The 16,246-nt window shown below is 37.9% G+C and overlaps 1 protein-coding gene across 3 annotated transcripts in view; it reads right to left on the bottom strand.

The window, feature by feature from the left end:
* The window catches only part of MAP7 (microtubule associated protein 7), a 135,328-nt gene that overhangs the window by 19,643 nt on the left and 99,439 nt on the right, over nt 1-16,246 (bottom strand). For 2 of the 3 annotated variants that reach the window (XM_042471149.1, XM_042471169.1), the window contains exons 6-9: nt 14,211-14,321; nt 7,196-7,309; nt 1,975-2,123; nt 509-612 (exon numbers count right to left, since the gene is read on the bottom strand). In XM_042471149.1, coding sequence (XP_042327083.1) covers nt 509-612; nt 1,975-2,123; nt 7,196-7,309; nt 14,211-14,321 — 478 coding nt within the window. The remainder of the gene's footprint in view (nt 1-508; nt 613-1,974; nt 2,124-7,195; nt 7,310-14,210; nt 14,322-16,246) is intronic. The other variant, XM_042471159.1, reaches the window with a different exon arrangement.

Raw genomic sequence — 16,246 nt, 5'->3', positions numbered from 1 at the left:
TATGCCCAACAGTAGGAACTAGGGGTGAACCAGTACAGGAGATTCCATCATACCTAGTTTTAGGGAAATTTGAGCATGTGAAATGAAATTAATAAATTTCTACATCTGGAGGCGGATTTCTGTGCTTTGCTAACAGGCTATAGGAAACATGCTCACTTGTTACCCATAGCTTGGTCTACAGTTCCCAATATCCCCTACCGAGCATGGCCACTGGCCTTGCTGCACAGTGGATTATAGATGAGCATGTTTCCCATAGCCTGTGGAACTTTCTGAAGCTATACTGATTCCTAACATGGACAAAGCAGAGAGCATCACAATGCGGTTTGATGTCCTGGTCTGTACCAGTGTATTTGAGCCTGAGATGAGAGGTTAAGGCCTCACTGATAATCCACTGATAGTCTGAAAACATATCAGAGCAGGGATGTTATTTTACTGTATACATTTTCTTTCAATTTCTACAGGATGAAAAGAGCAGTTAAAGCACTATATAAACTAGCAAGTTACTCACCAAGCAGATGATTTACTTCGGAAGGTTGAAGGTGAGCGAGCTCTCTTTTTGCCAGATGACTGATTAGACACTGAAAGGCCCTTTTCCTTTTCTTTTCTGTTAGTCTAAAATTCAGCAAATAGGGTAAGTCAGTAAGTCACAATGTACTCAACTAAGTAATACCTCACACATTCTGAATCTGAAAACAGACAACGACCATAGAAAGACAGCTTCCTTATTAAATGTGATAATAGCTGATGCACAGTAAGAACTAGTCTTAATCCCAATTAACGCTATGTTTAAATGTGAATGCAACCCCAGAACATAAATTTATAGAATGGGACCCAATTCTATCATATCACAATGATTCCTGATGGAACTGCTTTTGTCATCAGAAAAGGCAGGGATGTGCCCCCCCTTCATGTCTGCAGTCACCTGTCAGAACCAGGTTTCACCTTTAGGTTCTGTCAGGAGTTAGAGTCACTGGGGATAATGGGTTAGGTTTAGTTTGCTTGTAGTGGGAGGGGAATGCAGGAGGCTGGCTGGTTTAACCAAAAAGTTATACGGAGCTGAAGTTTTCTAAATCTTCAGTTGTCAGTTTTCTAAATTTAGGCATCTGTAATCCATTCCAGTTACCTCTCTTACCAAGATTTTGCAGCTTTTCCAACATTTCCACTATCCCTTCTAAATATTATGTATAAATTAAAAGCAAATAAACCAAGTAAGCAAGTAAACAATATGGGCCCACACTGTATCTTAATGTCTTAATAACTCAGTAATATAAGGGTGCTTCCAGACAGTCATCTCCTAACTGTCAAATCATCAGCAATTGTGCTGCTACTCCATCTTTCCTTCTCTTAACATATGTTTTATGGAAAGGAAAAAGATGCAAGAAATGGCAGGAAACACAGAAAGTTTTAAAATGGAAGACTGGATAATTTGGAACCTCCTAATATGTTCAAGGCTGAGTGATTGCACAAAGCCTTGTCTGAAAGCAACCTAGAAACCTATATTCCATCCAGAGATACTAAAAGTTAACTTTTGTACTACACCTTCCAGATTTCCCTGGCCAACATGGTGGGCCCATTGGCTGGGGGATTCTGGGAGTTGTAGTACATAAATATTCCAAGCTCTAATTATGACACATTTCTTGCGTCTAAGCAAACCACTTTGCTGTGATCAAAGCAGACTATGTAGTCTGTATCTTACGTAACATTGGCCTGTTACAGACAGCCAAAATAAAGCTGCTTCGAGTCACAGTGGAGGTATAGTGTTTCAATGATGCATGCGTCCTAAGAGTCCAGGAGCCACACCAAAGAACGCTCCAGTCCTTAGGGCTGGAGCATGGCTTTGGTGTGACTTCTGGACTCTTAGGACGCATGCATCATTGAAACACCATACCTCCACTGTGACTTGAAGCAGCTTTATTTTGGCTGTCTGTAACAGGCCATTGCTTCACTATAGCTATTCATAACTAATGAGCTTACCCCTGCTGAATTTGTAGTCCTCCTACGTCTAACATCAGGTGTTGTGCCAAAGAGTTTTGCTCTGTCTGCTGGATTTCGACAGCTTATGGCCTTGAAGGAGAGAGGGCTGATGGGGCTGCAAGATGCTGAACGAGGACAAATGGGGATAACTACAGTATGGGATATGTTTTTTTAAAAAATACATATGTATATATATTTAATAGAAGACATAAAGGGAAAGCCATGAGCATGAAACAGGAAAAGGAAGAAAGAAGGGAGAAATATAGGAAAGAAAGTATTAATATAGGAAAGAAAAAGAAAGAATTAAACTAGAACCATCATGCAATGATCCACAAATAACTTTGGATTCATTAAAAATCAGAATATTTCAAAAATATCTCGATATGCTGCTGAATTAAACTATGATTCTTATTTTGTCCCCAAATAATATCAGTGTGTGTGTGAGTGTTGTAACTTCAGATAATGTGAAGTTATTAAATATATATATATAACCAAGTAGAGCAATTTGCACATTACAGAAGCATTTCAAAACTTTCAATTTCACAAGTCTTATGGAGCTATTCAAAGCAAACTTGTAACCCAAACAATCCCAGAACATACTTATTTGTTATACTGAAAGATATAATTATTTCTGGTGTTATGTCTGTTAGGGGGAGATATGGGATTTTGAAGTCTTGGTCTTTTCCGTAAGGTTCAAATATGCTGAAATGTATACTTATTTATTTCTTGTATTACTCCACTGACTCATTTAAATGAGCAACACTGCCTTGTAGAGCTATGGTTGGATAAAATAATTCCACTATCAATTAAAGCTTAAGCTAAAAATAAATCTGAGGGGAAAAAGAACCAAGTGAATACTGGTACATCAAAGCTCATATATATACATATGCATTTGAAAACAGCACATACACACACAGACACACTCCCTGTCAAAGAAGATGCCTTAAAATAATCACAGTGATGGTTCTATTAAAGTAATATTTAACTTTTTTTAAAACAAAAAAAAAAAGCCCATCGTGAACTGATGAGTTTTCTAGGAGATTAGTTTTAACAAGGAGGTTAGTTTAAAAAGATGGAAAATCAAAATGATTAGTACACCAGGATTATTCTTAGAAATCTTTACTTCTGAAACAGAGAAATCACAGATAACAAAACAGATGCTACAAGAGGTAAAGTTCAAGAGTCCAGTAGCATCATTATATTGTCATACATTGCTAACTGATACATCAAAGAGTAATCAGTTCTATGAGCAAAAAATCATCTTTTTGGAAGCTAAAAGCCCAATCAGCTATTTGGAACCAGGTTTGAGAGAGCTGGGTTGTGTCCAATGATGGCTTTTGCTCTACCTGGAAATACTGGGTTATGCAAGGCAGAATACCCAATTTTCATCAATCTCTTCTATCCACCATGGTGCCCTCCTTCCCAAAGGCTCCATTCCCACTGGCTTATAACGCGGATCAGAATGTGAATCATGGGTGCATAATTTCCATTTGAGCGTGCATTTGATCCGCATTGCTCCGATATTGTTCCCATTGGAATTCGAATCTGAATCGATTTATCCTGAAAAACCTGAATCAGTGGTTGATAAACTGGTTTAAAAAAACAGCAGCTTTTCAGCGAGTTTTCCTGTGCCTCCTGAGTCTGATTCGTAGCATATGAATGGGAACGACAAGGGTGTCTGGTTTGGGAACTTGAGGATGGGAGGAGCAGTGCTCAAGGGGCTGGTCTGGGGGTGTCACCCGCTTGTTCTCTTCCCTGCATTATTGGCGCCATTTCCTCCATTCGCATAGCCTTTCTCCCGGTGGAGTGGGAAGCAGGGTAAGGTGATCGTGCTACATTGAGCTCCACATGCAGTAAACACATTACTCCCCCTGCAACCTCCCCCTTGCTCCACATTCATAGACTGACATGTGAGGAGACCCACTGAACACCATTTTTTAATTATTCTTTTTTCTTTTTTCTGCCTCTGCCTGAGCGCCTGAGCAGCAGATGGGCTTGACATTACATGCCTGCTTGATCGCCCCCCCAGACAGCCCAGGGAGCAATGGGGGAGGCAAAGGGATTTGGGGGAATGGAGACTCCTTCTCTCTTTCCCAGAGGAACTATGGGAAGACACAGAAGAGCCTCAGACACAAAGGGATGTGGGGCAAATAGAGGCTCCTCTTCTCTCTTTCCCAGAGGGAGTCTGGGGAGACACAGAAGAGCCTGGACGCAAAGGGATCTGGGGCAAATACAGGCTCTTTTTTCCTTTCCCAGAGGGGAAAAGCGCCTAAGCGATTGATTGGCTGTGACGTCAAGTGCTTAAGCGATTGATTGACAGCTGATTTTAAAAAAGAGAGGTTCCAGAAGGGCAATGGGAACAGGGAGCAAAATAACCTGCTTCAGATCACCACAGGGAAAATACCAATGGGAATGAAAACAGAGGTAAAAAAATGTATCACTGTATACAGCCTTGGCTGTTAAGAAAAAACAACCCATATGTAGCATTTCACTACATACCTAGTTCCCTATCCAGCTAAAGTTAGATCAAGGCACAAGGAAACACAATTACACCATGACATCAAATAATTTAATTTCCTTTCCCATACTGTATGTTGTAAACTTTTATCCAAGTTCAAATTATGAACTGCATACTGGACAGTTACCAGAAAGTAAGTCTAAATTTTGATCTGCACATTTATAAAAAACTTTTATACAAATAAAAAATAGTGATTGGAAGTCATTGAGCATACATTTTCCCATATGTACACATGCACATGTGCAAAGGAAACATAATGCATATGAAATAGTTCCAAAAATTAGTGTGTTTTAACAATCAGTGTATTAAATGAGAGTGCATTAGCAACCATTGCAGATACACAGATAATGTGAGAAATTTGCATGGCAAAATCCTCACTAGATGTCCTTTTCAAATAGCTAAACAAATACAGGAGCATTTCTCTTGGTATCTAATGATCAATTGATACAACTGTTTTTTTAAAAGGTGAGACAAGCATTGAGGTCCAAATTACACACTGCATGCAAAAACACACAGCATATCCTAACAGCCAATTTAGAGCCAGTCCAATTCCCTGCTCTAACCCATCCTGCTCCCTTTGCACAGGTATCCATGCTATAAGTTTTGAGTGTGCATCCTAAATTTCCTCAACCAACATCTTCTATCTTAAAAACTAGCACATGCAATTCACTAGCTTACAAAGCAAGACTCAGCATCAATCTAAATGAGTATACTAAATCTAGCATTTCTATTTGTATATTGACTAGTGCTGAATTATTAATTATACCAAGTCTATGCATATAAGGACATTTTGAAAAACTATCTCTAGCTCTGCTACCCAAGCACATAATATAATGATGTTTAAATCCCAGTTTTATCAAGGAAAAGGTACATACAGAGAACTTTATACTTAACTTCATAATATATCAATATATCTGCTTAGATATAGATCTCATTGAGTTCCCAAGAGAACAGGGATAGGAATGCACCTGAAATGTATTCATTACATATGTGCCCTTTCTACCACTAAAAAGCAAATTCTTTTCAGCTAATGGCAGTTTCTATTCTGTTTTACTGGTAGCCCTTTATTTTGAAATGAAGCTATAAGCACCTGGGAATACTTATGCATTCAAAAGAGGCAGTAATATTATTAAAATTCCCTTGTGAGGATCTGTATTAATTCTATTACATAAGCTGTGAAATTAATCGTTTCCTAACTGATAACTGAGAGAAAAGGAAGTGTCATCATTAATTTGACACACTTGGATTTTGTATCAAACATGCCTTCTTAAGTCTCTGAGGCCTTAAATCACATTATCATATTTTAATGGCACTTCCAGTTTAGTATCATTTCTTTTTATCCACTGGAAATGCTGGAAAATTTAAAGAGAGCCCTGGGATAGAATGATATTGTTACAGTAGAGAACAATCTGAGGTCATTTGTAATTTCTTTAGATTTAGCAACACCAGTTTATTGATTTTCTAAATTAGGGATAGATTTCCACAAGTAAATGATTAAACTTTTGGTTTTGGCACTATTTTGTTCTCTCTATGCTTTCACACACACACACACCATCAGCTGTGGATGATGCTGTGTTTGTTTATTCCTTGATGCTATAGTCCAAAATTTTATATTCATTCAAAAGTGAGAGGATATACATTGCTGTCACTCTGTAAGAATGCCCAGAGAGAATGATATAACACAAAAACAAGACTTTATCTCAAGCATTCTTACAGAAATCTCATCGTTTTTGTCCTCTTTTCAAAAAATGAGTAGAACAAAACAAAATAACCTGTATTAAATGCACTCGTATTAACAACAAAGCTTGCCACTCTGTTTCCACATCCCACAGAACCCATGAGGGCTTGCTTTGGAGTAGACATGCACAGGATTGTATGTAAGGGTAGAAGTCAATTAAATTTAGACATTGGTAGCTTTCATTGAAAAAAAGTGCAACTGTATTGTTTGGACCCCTTGAATTCTATGGGATGGCCATAAACTGCATTTTTTGTAACTGTGTGCTCCTGGTTGGCAAACAAAATGGATATCAATAATCTGACAAACTAAAAAGAAAGGCCAAAGTAGGATTAAACTTCCTGTGCTTGATTGTGTCTTAAGTCCTTGATCTGCAAATGCTCTTTTTCTCTCCTTTATAGTGTTCACTGAATGAAGGAAGTAATTTGACCACTGGAACAATTCTTTAAAAATTAGTTTTTAAATCAGATCCTAATGAACGTTTGCCAACTGATTAAATGTTAAAGACATAAGACTAATGGTGAAAGGAGGGGATAAAAAATACTAAAAACACTAAGCTAAAATATTACCTAAAATATTTATCTCTACAATTGCATACATCTAAGAAGTATTTTAAAAGGACAGAATCAGGTTAGGTAATGTCTGTAGAGGTTGTTAGCAGGCATCTTCCTATTAATCCATATCTATTATGTACTGCAGGCAATTAGATAATTTTCTTATAACAATGTTAGAGAAACACAACCAACAATAGAGAGACAGGCAAAATTTCAAAAATGAGGTCACAGGATGGGAGGGGAAAAGACGCAAAGAAAAAAAAATCCATATTGCTGTCTGAAGGGAGTTCATTCAATTTACAACCAAGCAATCTGACATTAATCTTGGACAAAATTAAATTTCAAACAGCTATGGAGAGTTTAAAAACAAATTAAAACCCATATCTGAGTAGCTGTTGAATACTATTCCTTTACCTGCATCTCCTGACAAGGTGGCTGCACTTTTGCTCCGGGCCAAGAACGAATGTGTTGGTGTCGAAAGTCGGCTAACAACGTTGCTCTCCCATGGACTTAGCTGCAGACGTCGAGCTGAGTGTCACCATATAAGTGAAATGTTAGATCACATGTCTTTCACAAAGGGTCAGGTACCATACAAAGCAGTTAAGAAAACATTGTTCCACACTGCATATAGATTGTTTTATTAAAAACACTGAAAAGCCACAGATGCCTCATCCAATTTACCTTTCATTGTACATTTCCTTTACAGCTTTTAGCATCAGCAGACCCTTCATATATTACCATACTCCAAAAACCTAAAAATGTTACCTAACCAGAACAAATAATATCAAGGGATCAGTGTACATGTGTATTATAAGGTATTATAAAGGTTTCCACCTACTGTTACTCACCACTTTTATTTCTGAAAAGAACTTTTAGAGCAGGATGCTTCAGGACATTTATTTTATGTTACTTTGAGTAATGTATGTAAAGAAAAAATCAGGGGGTAACCACGAGTTCTACATGCAGCTATAGCCCTCACATCTTACTCTCACAGAAGATGCAGATATTTCCTTTTTAAAAAAACCTATTTCATGGAGGGTCAGAGAGCTGAACAACATGCCCTTGTGATTTTGCGTGTGTGCTTTTTCTTGGGTTTCATGATATGCTGGCATTACTTCAAAGGCTACTCAACCCATTTTTAGAAGGGAATATCATCACTTTCCAGATTTTTTAAAAAAACTGTTCTCATAATGGAAGGAATGAAATATAATAGTCTCCCAAAGTGATGTGCTTTCATAGACAAACAGAACTACCTATCTATCTAAAATAAAAATGGCCCAGAGAGAACAGACCCTTGCTGCCTTTTGTTGTAGCATCAGAAGTTATCTCCCTCAAAGCACCCTATGTAAGCTGAGCTCATTTCCCACACAATTCAGCTGCACAATTAGCCACAACTTAGATTATGTTGACATTCATATAAACTGGAGCTAAGTATTACATAGCATGGATCCTACCTTGCCTATCTTAAACTTTACAAAGAAGTAATTTTAAGGGTACAACATATATGTTCCAGATGTTGCTATGTATTTAAAACAAAGGCATTTTTCTTAACATGTGCTCAAAATCTAACACTTTTCAGTTTATTTCATAAGTCAGGGTGGGAATCATCCAATCTCCAGAAGCTGTTGACGTGTAAATCCCAGGAGCCCTTTACAGTTTAGCCAATGAAAAGGCATTTCAACAACATCAGGAGAGATGCATGGTTCTCATCCTATTATACAGAAAGAGAGAAGTGTTAAAGGAAGTGATCCCATACAAAGTTTCTTTCCTTCTGACACCATCATGCTTTAGTTTTATCAAGGCTAGAAAAAATGGTTTTACATAAGAAGTTTGACACTGCATCCATAGCAGGTTGCATGCATAAAAGGTTTTACACAGTGAAGTGTTGCAAAAAAGAAAAGAAAAACCTTTTAAATTAATGGAACTACATTCAGATATATTACATAAAGTAACAAAGATACAATGGGTGTCACCATTAAAGCACATAAGTGTTCATTAAACTTGCATCTAAAGAAATGTGGGGCGGAGGATTTCTTGCAGCAAAATCTAAAAGAAGAAACACCCATTTACATTATTTCCCCTCAGTGAACACCTTCATTCAGGGTGATGCTTCATTCTGAGTGCTCTTAAATATTTGTTCACTGCCACTTTATTTCCATGCACTACAATAAATTGTCCACTTGCAAAGTATATGTTTATGAAAGGGGAAGTAACTGAGCCCGGGCAGGGGTGGGAAAACTCTTGCTGCCATTTAACTTTCCTCCTTCTTAAATTAGCAGCTTAAGACTTCAACACAAGACAGCACAAGTTTCCTCTACAACTTTTAATGCAACAGAGGGATGAGAACTATTTCCAGGAGAGAAGAGCTGCAGTGGAGGGCTCAATTCTCACCAGTTCTACTCTGCAACTCTCCTGCTTTCTCTGTCATCACTCTCTGAAACTACTGCTGAAGTCACGATTTAAAAAAAAATACTCAACTTTGTTTAAAAGGCAAAACAAGGTGTTACATACAATTCACTCCCATGTACAGTACTAGATGAATATTTACAAAATTTTAATTAGTATTTACTAATAGCCTGCTAAGAAGCATGTCCAACTTATACAGCTGTCTACATTCATCTATGCACATGGCTCTTTTATGTGCTCATTGTTTTAACCAGTGGTCGCTTGTGAGTTTTGAAAAGAAGTTTAAATGTTTTCCAAGTTGCTCAACCTATTTTGAGGACAGGGTTCACCATCCTGGAGAACTATTTGAAAATTCATTTTAAATTCTGGAATGGACTAGTGAAACATCTCACCGACACAGAAGCCACCAGCCCAGCCACTACTACTGTTAAGAGATGGAACTGATCCGTGGGAGGAGGATTAAGCCAGTCACAGTCAGCAAATGGACTGGGATTCTGCTACCTTATGAAATGCTACCTGAATGCGCTCGCCCCCAACCCTACCTTGGCAGCATGGAAAAGACAAGATCCCCAGCTTCAGCCCTGGCTTCCTTATGCTCCATCTCTATACTGAGAGGGAAGGCAGACCAGGGAATCTTTGTGTGCTAGAATGGGGACCACAGCAGCCTGGATTAGGCCCATGAGTTGGGAGGTCTCCTCCCCTGCAGTAAAGGAAAGTAGAAAACACCCTGCTTCTGTCCACATCCACATTTATTTGTACAATGTATTTACTTGCATGAGCAAGGAATATCACAAAAGGAGAAAATACTGCAGAATTTCCCTTGAAATCAGAACTATCACTATGTGTGGTCCAAAGTTACAAATAAGCATGTTAAGACTGAAAAGATGATACATAAACTAGGCCAGTTTTTCCACATTTCAACCATATACTAATGTTTTGCAGGAAGAGGTCCTGAATCGATGTGGTGACAAAACACACACAAATGCTTCACCATATGGCTAAAAGGAAAAATGGTAGGATATTACAAAATATATGTTGATGGATTAAATTAACACTAAGCCAAATTTTAGATGCTCTCATAACAATATTTTTTTTTTTAAAAAAACCCTATCTCCTACCAATTTCCACTGATTTAAGATCAGTACAGAGAAACACACATATATTTTCCACTGGACAATTCTGAGTGAAACTATTTGGAAGGTGAACAATTCCAAACCAAAGCTACCACAACACAAATGGAGAGAAGGTTATAATGCACTGTAACCCCCCTAAGCATGGTTGTAAAGATGCACGAAGAAGAGTACTTTAAATTTAGTTCTGTGAAGGCACTATGAAGGAAAAGAAATACTTCACCTGACAAATGAGAGGGAAAGATCTCAGGTTCAATGACCTCCAGAAAAAACTTTTCCAAATTACCAGTGACTATCCAAATTTGGAAACAGCACGTAAATATCATGAGTGAAATATATGATGAATGGTCAGGTGTCATGACCAACTTACACAATTGAGTTCAATGGGTGTACCCCCAAGTCTGGAGCAAACCCAAAGATTTGTTTCACATAGAAGACAGTGACATTTCCCAAGCTCTGGTCTGAAAATGCTAGGGATTGTTTCAGGGACATTCTACGTGCAAAGCATGCACTCTCCTACTAAACTACAGCTCTCCTCTATAATGCTCCTAAGTGAAAATTGCTCAGAGTGCCTTCAGATGGAAGGTAAGATAGACTTCTGTTTAACAAGCTTCAACTTATGTAGCAAGTTGGTCAGTTACTACTGTCCTGCTACATGGTGAGGACAATTTTTACTACTTTCAAATACCTCTAGATGGAAGCTGTCTGCCATCATAGGGCTTTGGGCTCTATGGGCAGTTCAGCTCATGCCAATCCCAGCATGAGTCCATTTTTACACATAGCTTACCCTGTACACACCTTGGGCAGAGATGTGCTACTGAGTACACACACACAATCTCAAAGCAACTCCAGTTTAGATACTTGGTTGACGTTTCATTCTAAGAGTTAACATTTAACTAAATGAAACCCTCCTGTTCATTGGGACATTAGGAATAAATGTGCCTCCATCAAATGATGGATGGATTTTTGCACTACATCATAGACATGTAGACATTTGCCACAAAAGCAAATCACAAAGGCAGCACATAAAAATCTAGTATGGAAACACACACATACATGCACTTGCATAGCAAATAGAACCAGAGGAAGCAAATAAAAGAACTGTAAATTATTTTGTATAGAGTTGTCAGATACATAGGATAGAGGGAAAAGTTCATCAGATAATCCTGACTTCAAGGTATATATTTCTTATAATTAAAGGAGAAAAATATCTACATAGTCCTTAAAACTGCATTTAGCTGCCAGCATTTTTCAAAATATACCTACTCCCATACTTAAAGGGCAACCCAGACACAATGGTCAAATTCATATTTAAAGACAGGATTTAGAGGAGCATTAAGGAGCATGCAAGAGCTCTTTCTAATTCTCTGCATAATTCTAGTGAATCATATATCACAAGTCAAGGAATTTAAAAAGTCTTATGCAGAAGCAATTTGTCAAGTGGCATACAACATTGCTGCTATAGAAGAAGAGAAAGAAAAAAACAACACCCTAAAGGCTCCATCTCTAAAAGGATTGTGGTAGAGGAATGTCAGCAGCACCAGCACATAAACAAGCAGGATGAAAATCATCTTTATGTTTAAAACAATCTATAAGAGGTACTACAAACTGTAGACAACATTAATTTTGAAAGAAAAAATGTATTATTTCTGTTTTTTTCTCTGCTTTTAACATATATATCCATGACATGCCAATCCAATTATTTGGTCTCTTGCAGAGCAGTAAAATTCTGTTATGAAAAAAGCAGCCTGTGGTGTTTGGTTCATATGGGATTCCTAATGTAATTCCCTCTAAACATTTGTAAGGATACTGCCTTCATAGACACAGATACCACAATGTCAGATGCTTGAAAGAAACCAAACACTGGATCTGCATGGGTCAGTAACTGAAATTGGGAATTAGAAAGACTGAACTGGATAAGCAAGGGTCACCAGTGAGTTTCAATGGGTGTTTACACAGTAAAATGGGGTCACTATACTTGTTTCTCATACTGTGTGTATGCTTGAGCCTAAGCATAATTATAGGAGGTATCTGTGTAGAATGGATGCATTAAGGGCAATGGGAAAGGAAGTTTAAGTTGTACACTTCAGGAGCAAAGCAGGTGATATTACAACTGTTAAGTTTCCAATCACTGATCCATGTATCTACCAGTATCATTTGCAATAAATAATGGATCACTGTATTCACAGGTGTCATTGCACTAAAACAGGGATGCACAACCTTTGTGACCCCATGGACCATATTCAGTGTTGGCAAGGGGCCGCACACATTTGCACATCTTCCCTTGCTTACAGGCCCCACATTTCCACTCCTGTTCAAATGTATAATGCTTTCATGTTATTAATGCTAGTACTTGAACACACACAATCTGTTGTGCTAGTTACTGCATAAATATATTATGACTTCAATGTGCTAGCATTGCTTATGCTAGTTGCATTAGATGTTGCACTAGCAGAATATGCAACTTGTAGACAATGCACTCTCTAGTACTTTTTTTGTTAGCATTATATTCTTAGATACAACCCGCCTTGATCCTTAAAACGAAAGAGGTGGAATATAAATAAATATTTATTATTATTTATTATTATTATAATAGGCTGCATGTCTTTCCTGACCTTCAACATTGATTTTATCATAGCTGTAGTCACAGATCTCCAATAATTATCTTTCAATGAATAGCTATCTTTCTGGAAAACTTTCTTTGCAAACATCAGTTATATGATTTTGAAAAGTAAAAAACTATTTCCCTCAGTCACTGTGCTTTGCTGCCATATCAGTCAAATCTGAGATAATATATACTGGAGACAACATTTGAGAAAAGCTATTACACATAACTGTCAGCCTGGCATATAACAAAGCAGAAATACATACATATCACCAAACATGCAGAAAAGCCCACACAAATCTAAGCCGATAGCTGATATGAACTACTGTACTTTGACTGTCAGCCTGGCATACATCAGAGCAAAGACACAGATCTCCAATCATGCAAAGTCCAGATGTGTATTAAACATTAAATCCACATGTTTTAAGGACATAAGCAAAATAATCCTATATATGTTTACTCTGGTGCTCAACACGTCACACTGAATTCAGTAGGACTTACTACCAGGTAACTATATATAGGATAACAGCCTTTCTTTATCAAACATATATGACCTTCCAACCAGTTTCACAGCATAACCCAAAATCTATTTAAACTTTGTTTTCAGAAAGCTGCTTCGGGATACAATCAATGTACAACACTTGTAGATATTTTGCTTAACACTAGAAGATACATTACATTTCCCTGTTCCTAAAGGAAGATTACACCACCTCTATGTGCAATGAAAACAGCAGCTCATTTAGACTTTAAAAAAACAAAACCCAAAGATTGAAATATGATTGGGAATATAGCCTCTCGCTAAAACTAAGGCACCAATAAATTTGATAAAGACAATGAGTATCCAATTTCTGAGCCAATGTAAGCCAGCAAGTTGACTGTGCTGGGAAGATTAAAGAATTGTTTTTGTTGTTTTGTTTAAAGTGGTGAAATAAAACAATAATAATAAAAAAATAACCGGATGAATATGTTCTGGAGTGATGTACAAATATTAAAATGGATTCCATGCACTATGGAGAGATGAGCTGGTTTTCTATTTTAAAAAAAATCCATTTACTAAAAAACCTGACAGAAGCACTGATTTTAGCACTTGCTACATGTACCGATTGAAGCCAGTTTTGCTATTTCATACATGTTGTTTCTCCTTTGCCAACTTTTGGGCTTGTGGTTGAAACCTTTTTTCCCCCTCTAACAATTTGAAGGAAATTACTTGAGATCAAAATGGTTAAATCATAGTACAAAACATTTTTAGACCTTTCCTTTTCAACTGCCGTTTCTCTTTAAACTGTACCTCTGTCTGGAGAATTTAGTAATGTTGCAGATGAGGAGGAGAGCCTCTTGTTAATGACTGGATCAACATGTTTCGAAAGGTTCATTGTTGAAACAGATCGCCTGTCTGGATCTAAAACAAATGGAAATAATGCTAATTGACAGCCCACATGCAGCAATGCAAGTTCCTAGTCCTCTAGAGGGAAGTAGAAATAGGAATATTGTGGTGGTGGGGTTCTCTACCGAACGATGCCTTTAAAAAAGGACTTCTGGGAAGGACTTTTAATAGGTGACTCAAAGAGCAGGCACAATATTATGTTGGATGCAGTCCTATTCAGACATACCTGGAAGTAAATCCAACTGATCTCAGTAGGTCTAACTCTGAATAGATATGTATAGGACTACATTGCTAATTTCCAGTTACATCCAACTGAACATCATGATTCATTCAGTCAAAAAGAAACATCTTTTATGAGATAAATCTGAATGATCTGATAATAGATAAATACAAGGAGATGTTTACATCCATCTCAATGCATTTAAAATGCGAGTGATTCAGTAAGCCTAGAAGCAAATGGGAAATGACAGAGAGGCATCAGTGTATGGATAGACAAAATCCACTGAAAAAGGACAGTTGCCTATTAAGAAAGATAGCCTTGTGGATACAGCTGATTGAGAAGCATGACCACATGTATGTTATGATGAGAATGTGGTAACAAAGCCAGTGTACATGGCAAGTAAAGACAGAAAGAAAATTGGGAATGAACTTAGGTAATTTAAATGACTAAATCCAGTTGTTAGTCACAATTAAAGTAAGCCCATTTAATTAACAAGATTTGCACAAATACTGATTTAACATTTAGGAAATGATTCAGGCTGCTCTACTTGGATCTAGCAATTGGATTTAGCCCAAGTAATTTCTGTAGATAAATCCAAGGAAAACGTAAAATAGTTTTTATGAAATTTGCCTGTGTGCGTGTGTCTCAGTTTGTGTATGTGTAGTCTATGTATTAGAGAGAGAGAGGGAGGGAGGGAGAGGGAGAGAGAGAAATGGGGTGGGAAAGCAGACAGACATACACAGAGAGAGAGAGACATCCTTATAAACAGACAGAGGAGAATGTATTAGTCAGACATTTGCATGGGCCACACCTAATCCAGTTTCCTATCTCAAACAGCCCTTTTAAAATTTGCTTTTCAATTTATAGGATTCCTTTATACACGTAAAGATTATTTTCATTACTGCCAACTACCCGGGCTATCGTTATATGGAAAGGTAGGCAATGAATTTAAACATAACATAGGCCCAGTACAGATGGGCCTCGTGGCATGTCTTGATGATGTGCTAGGGTTGCCTCGGGGCGTTGCTTACAGATGCCCCACAACCATAGCACGTCTTCCGTACATCAAAATGGCGGTGCCCTGTACAGATGAGCGCTGCCATTTTGACGTGATGGACACCTAGCGTCCGCACTTTGTGGCACCATAATGACATCGCGAGCGCGCCACTGGCGCACTGCGGCATCATTATGGCACCGCAAAAAGAACCCGCTTTTCGTGGGTTCTTTTTGCTCTGCAAGGAAGCCACGCGGTTTGACTGCTGCAGCTTCTACCTGGAGTAAACCAGGGCGCCAGCAGACCGCCCTTTTTGGGCACTTTGTACTGGGCCAGTAATAGATATTTTTGAGATTTGTTTTTTCTTACATTATACTTAATATCTCATAAAATTGATACACAACTGTCGATATTTCGCATTTTTCTCCTTCTTTCATGCAACTTTTCTTCCAACGAGTCACTGTTTTTAAGAGGAGAAAGTATGGGCAGTGTGTGGTCACGTTAAGTCAGAGAATGGAAAGCTCAGAAAGGAAGTATAAAAATGTGTCAAGGGGGGGGGGGCACTGTTGATGTAGACATGCTCAGAAGTTTATTTGCCATGTGAGCTAGAGGGGTATTTAGGTAAATAGAGGTTGCATGCTGTAGGGAGAGGAAAAAGAGCAATGAGTAGTAATCTGAAGGGCAGCCTGCATCACATATACATGGGGCTATTACAACAGGATTCAT

This window comes from Sceloporus undulatus, chromosome 1 (genome assembly GCF_019175285.1).
Source record: "Sceloporus undulatus isolate JIND9_A2432 ecotype Alabama chromosome 1, SceUnd_v1.1, whole genome shotgun sequence".
Lineage (NCBI taxonomy): Eukaryota > Metazoa > Chordata > Lepidosauria > Squamata > Phrynosomatidae > Sceloporus > Sceloporus undulatus.
Note: the sequence above shows the minus strand (reverse complement) of the source record. Positions and strands in the feature narration are given on the sequence as shown.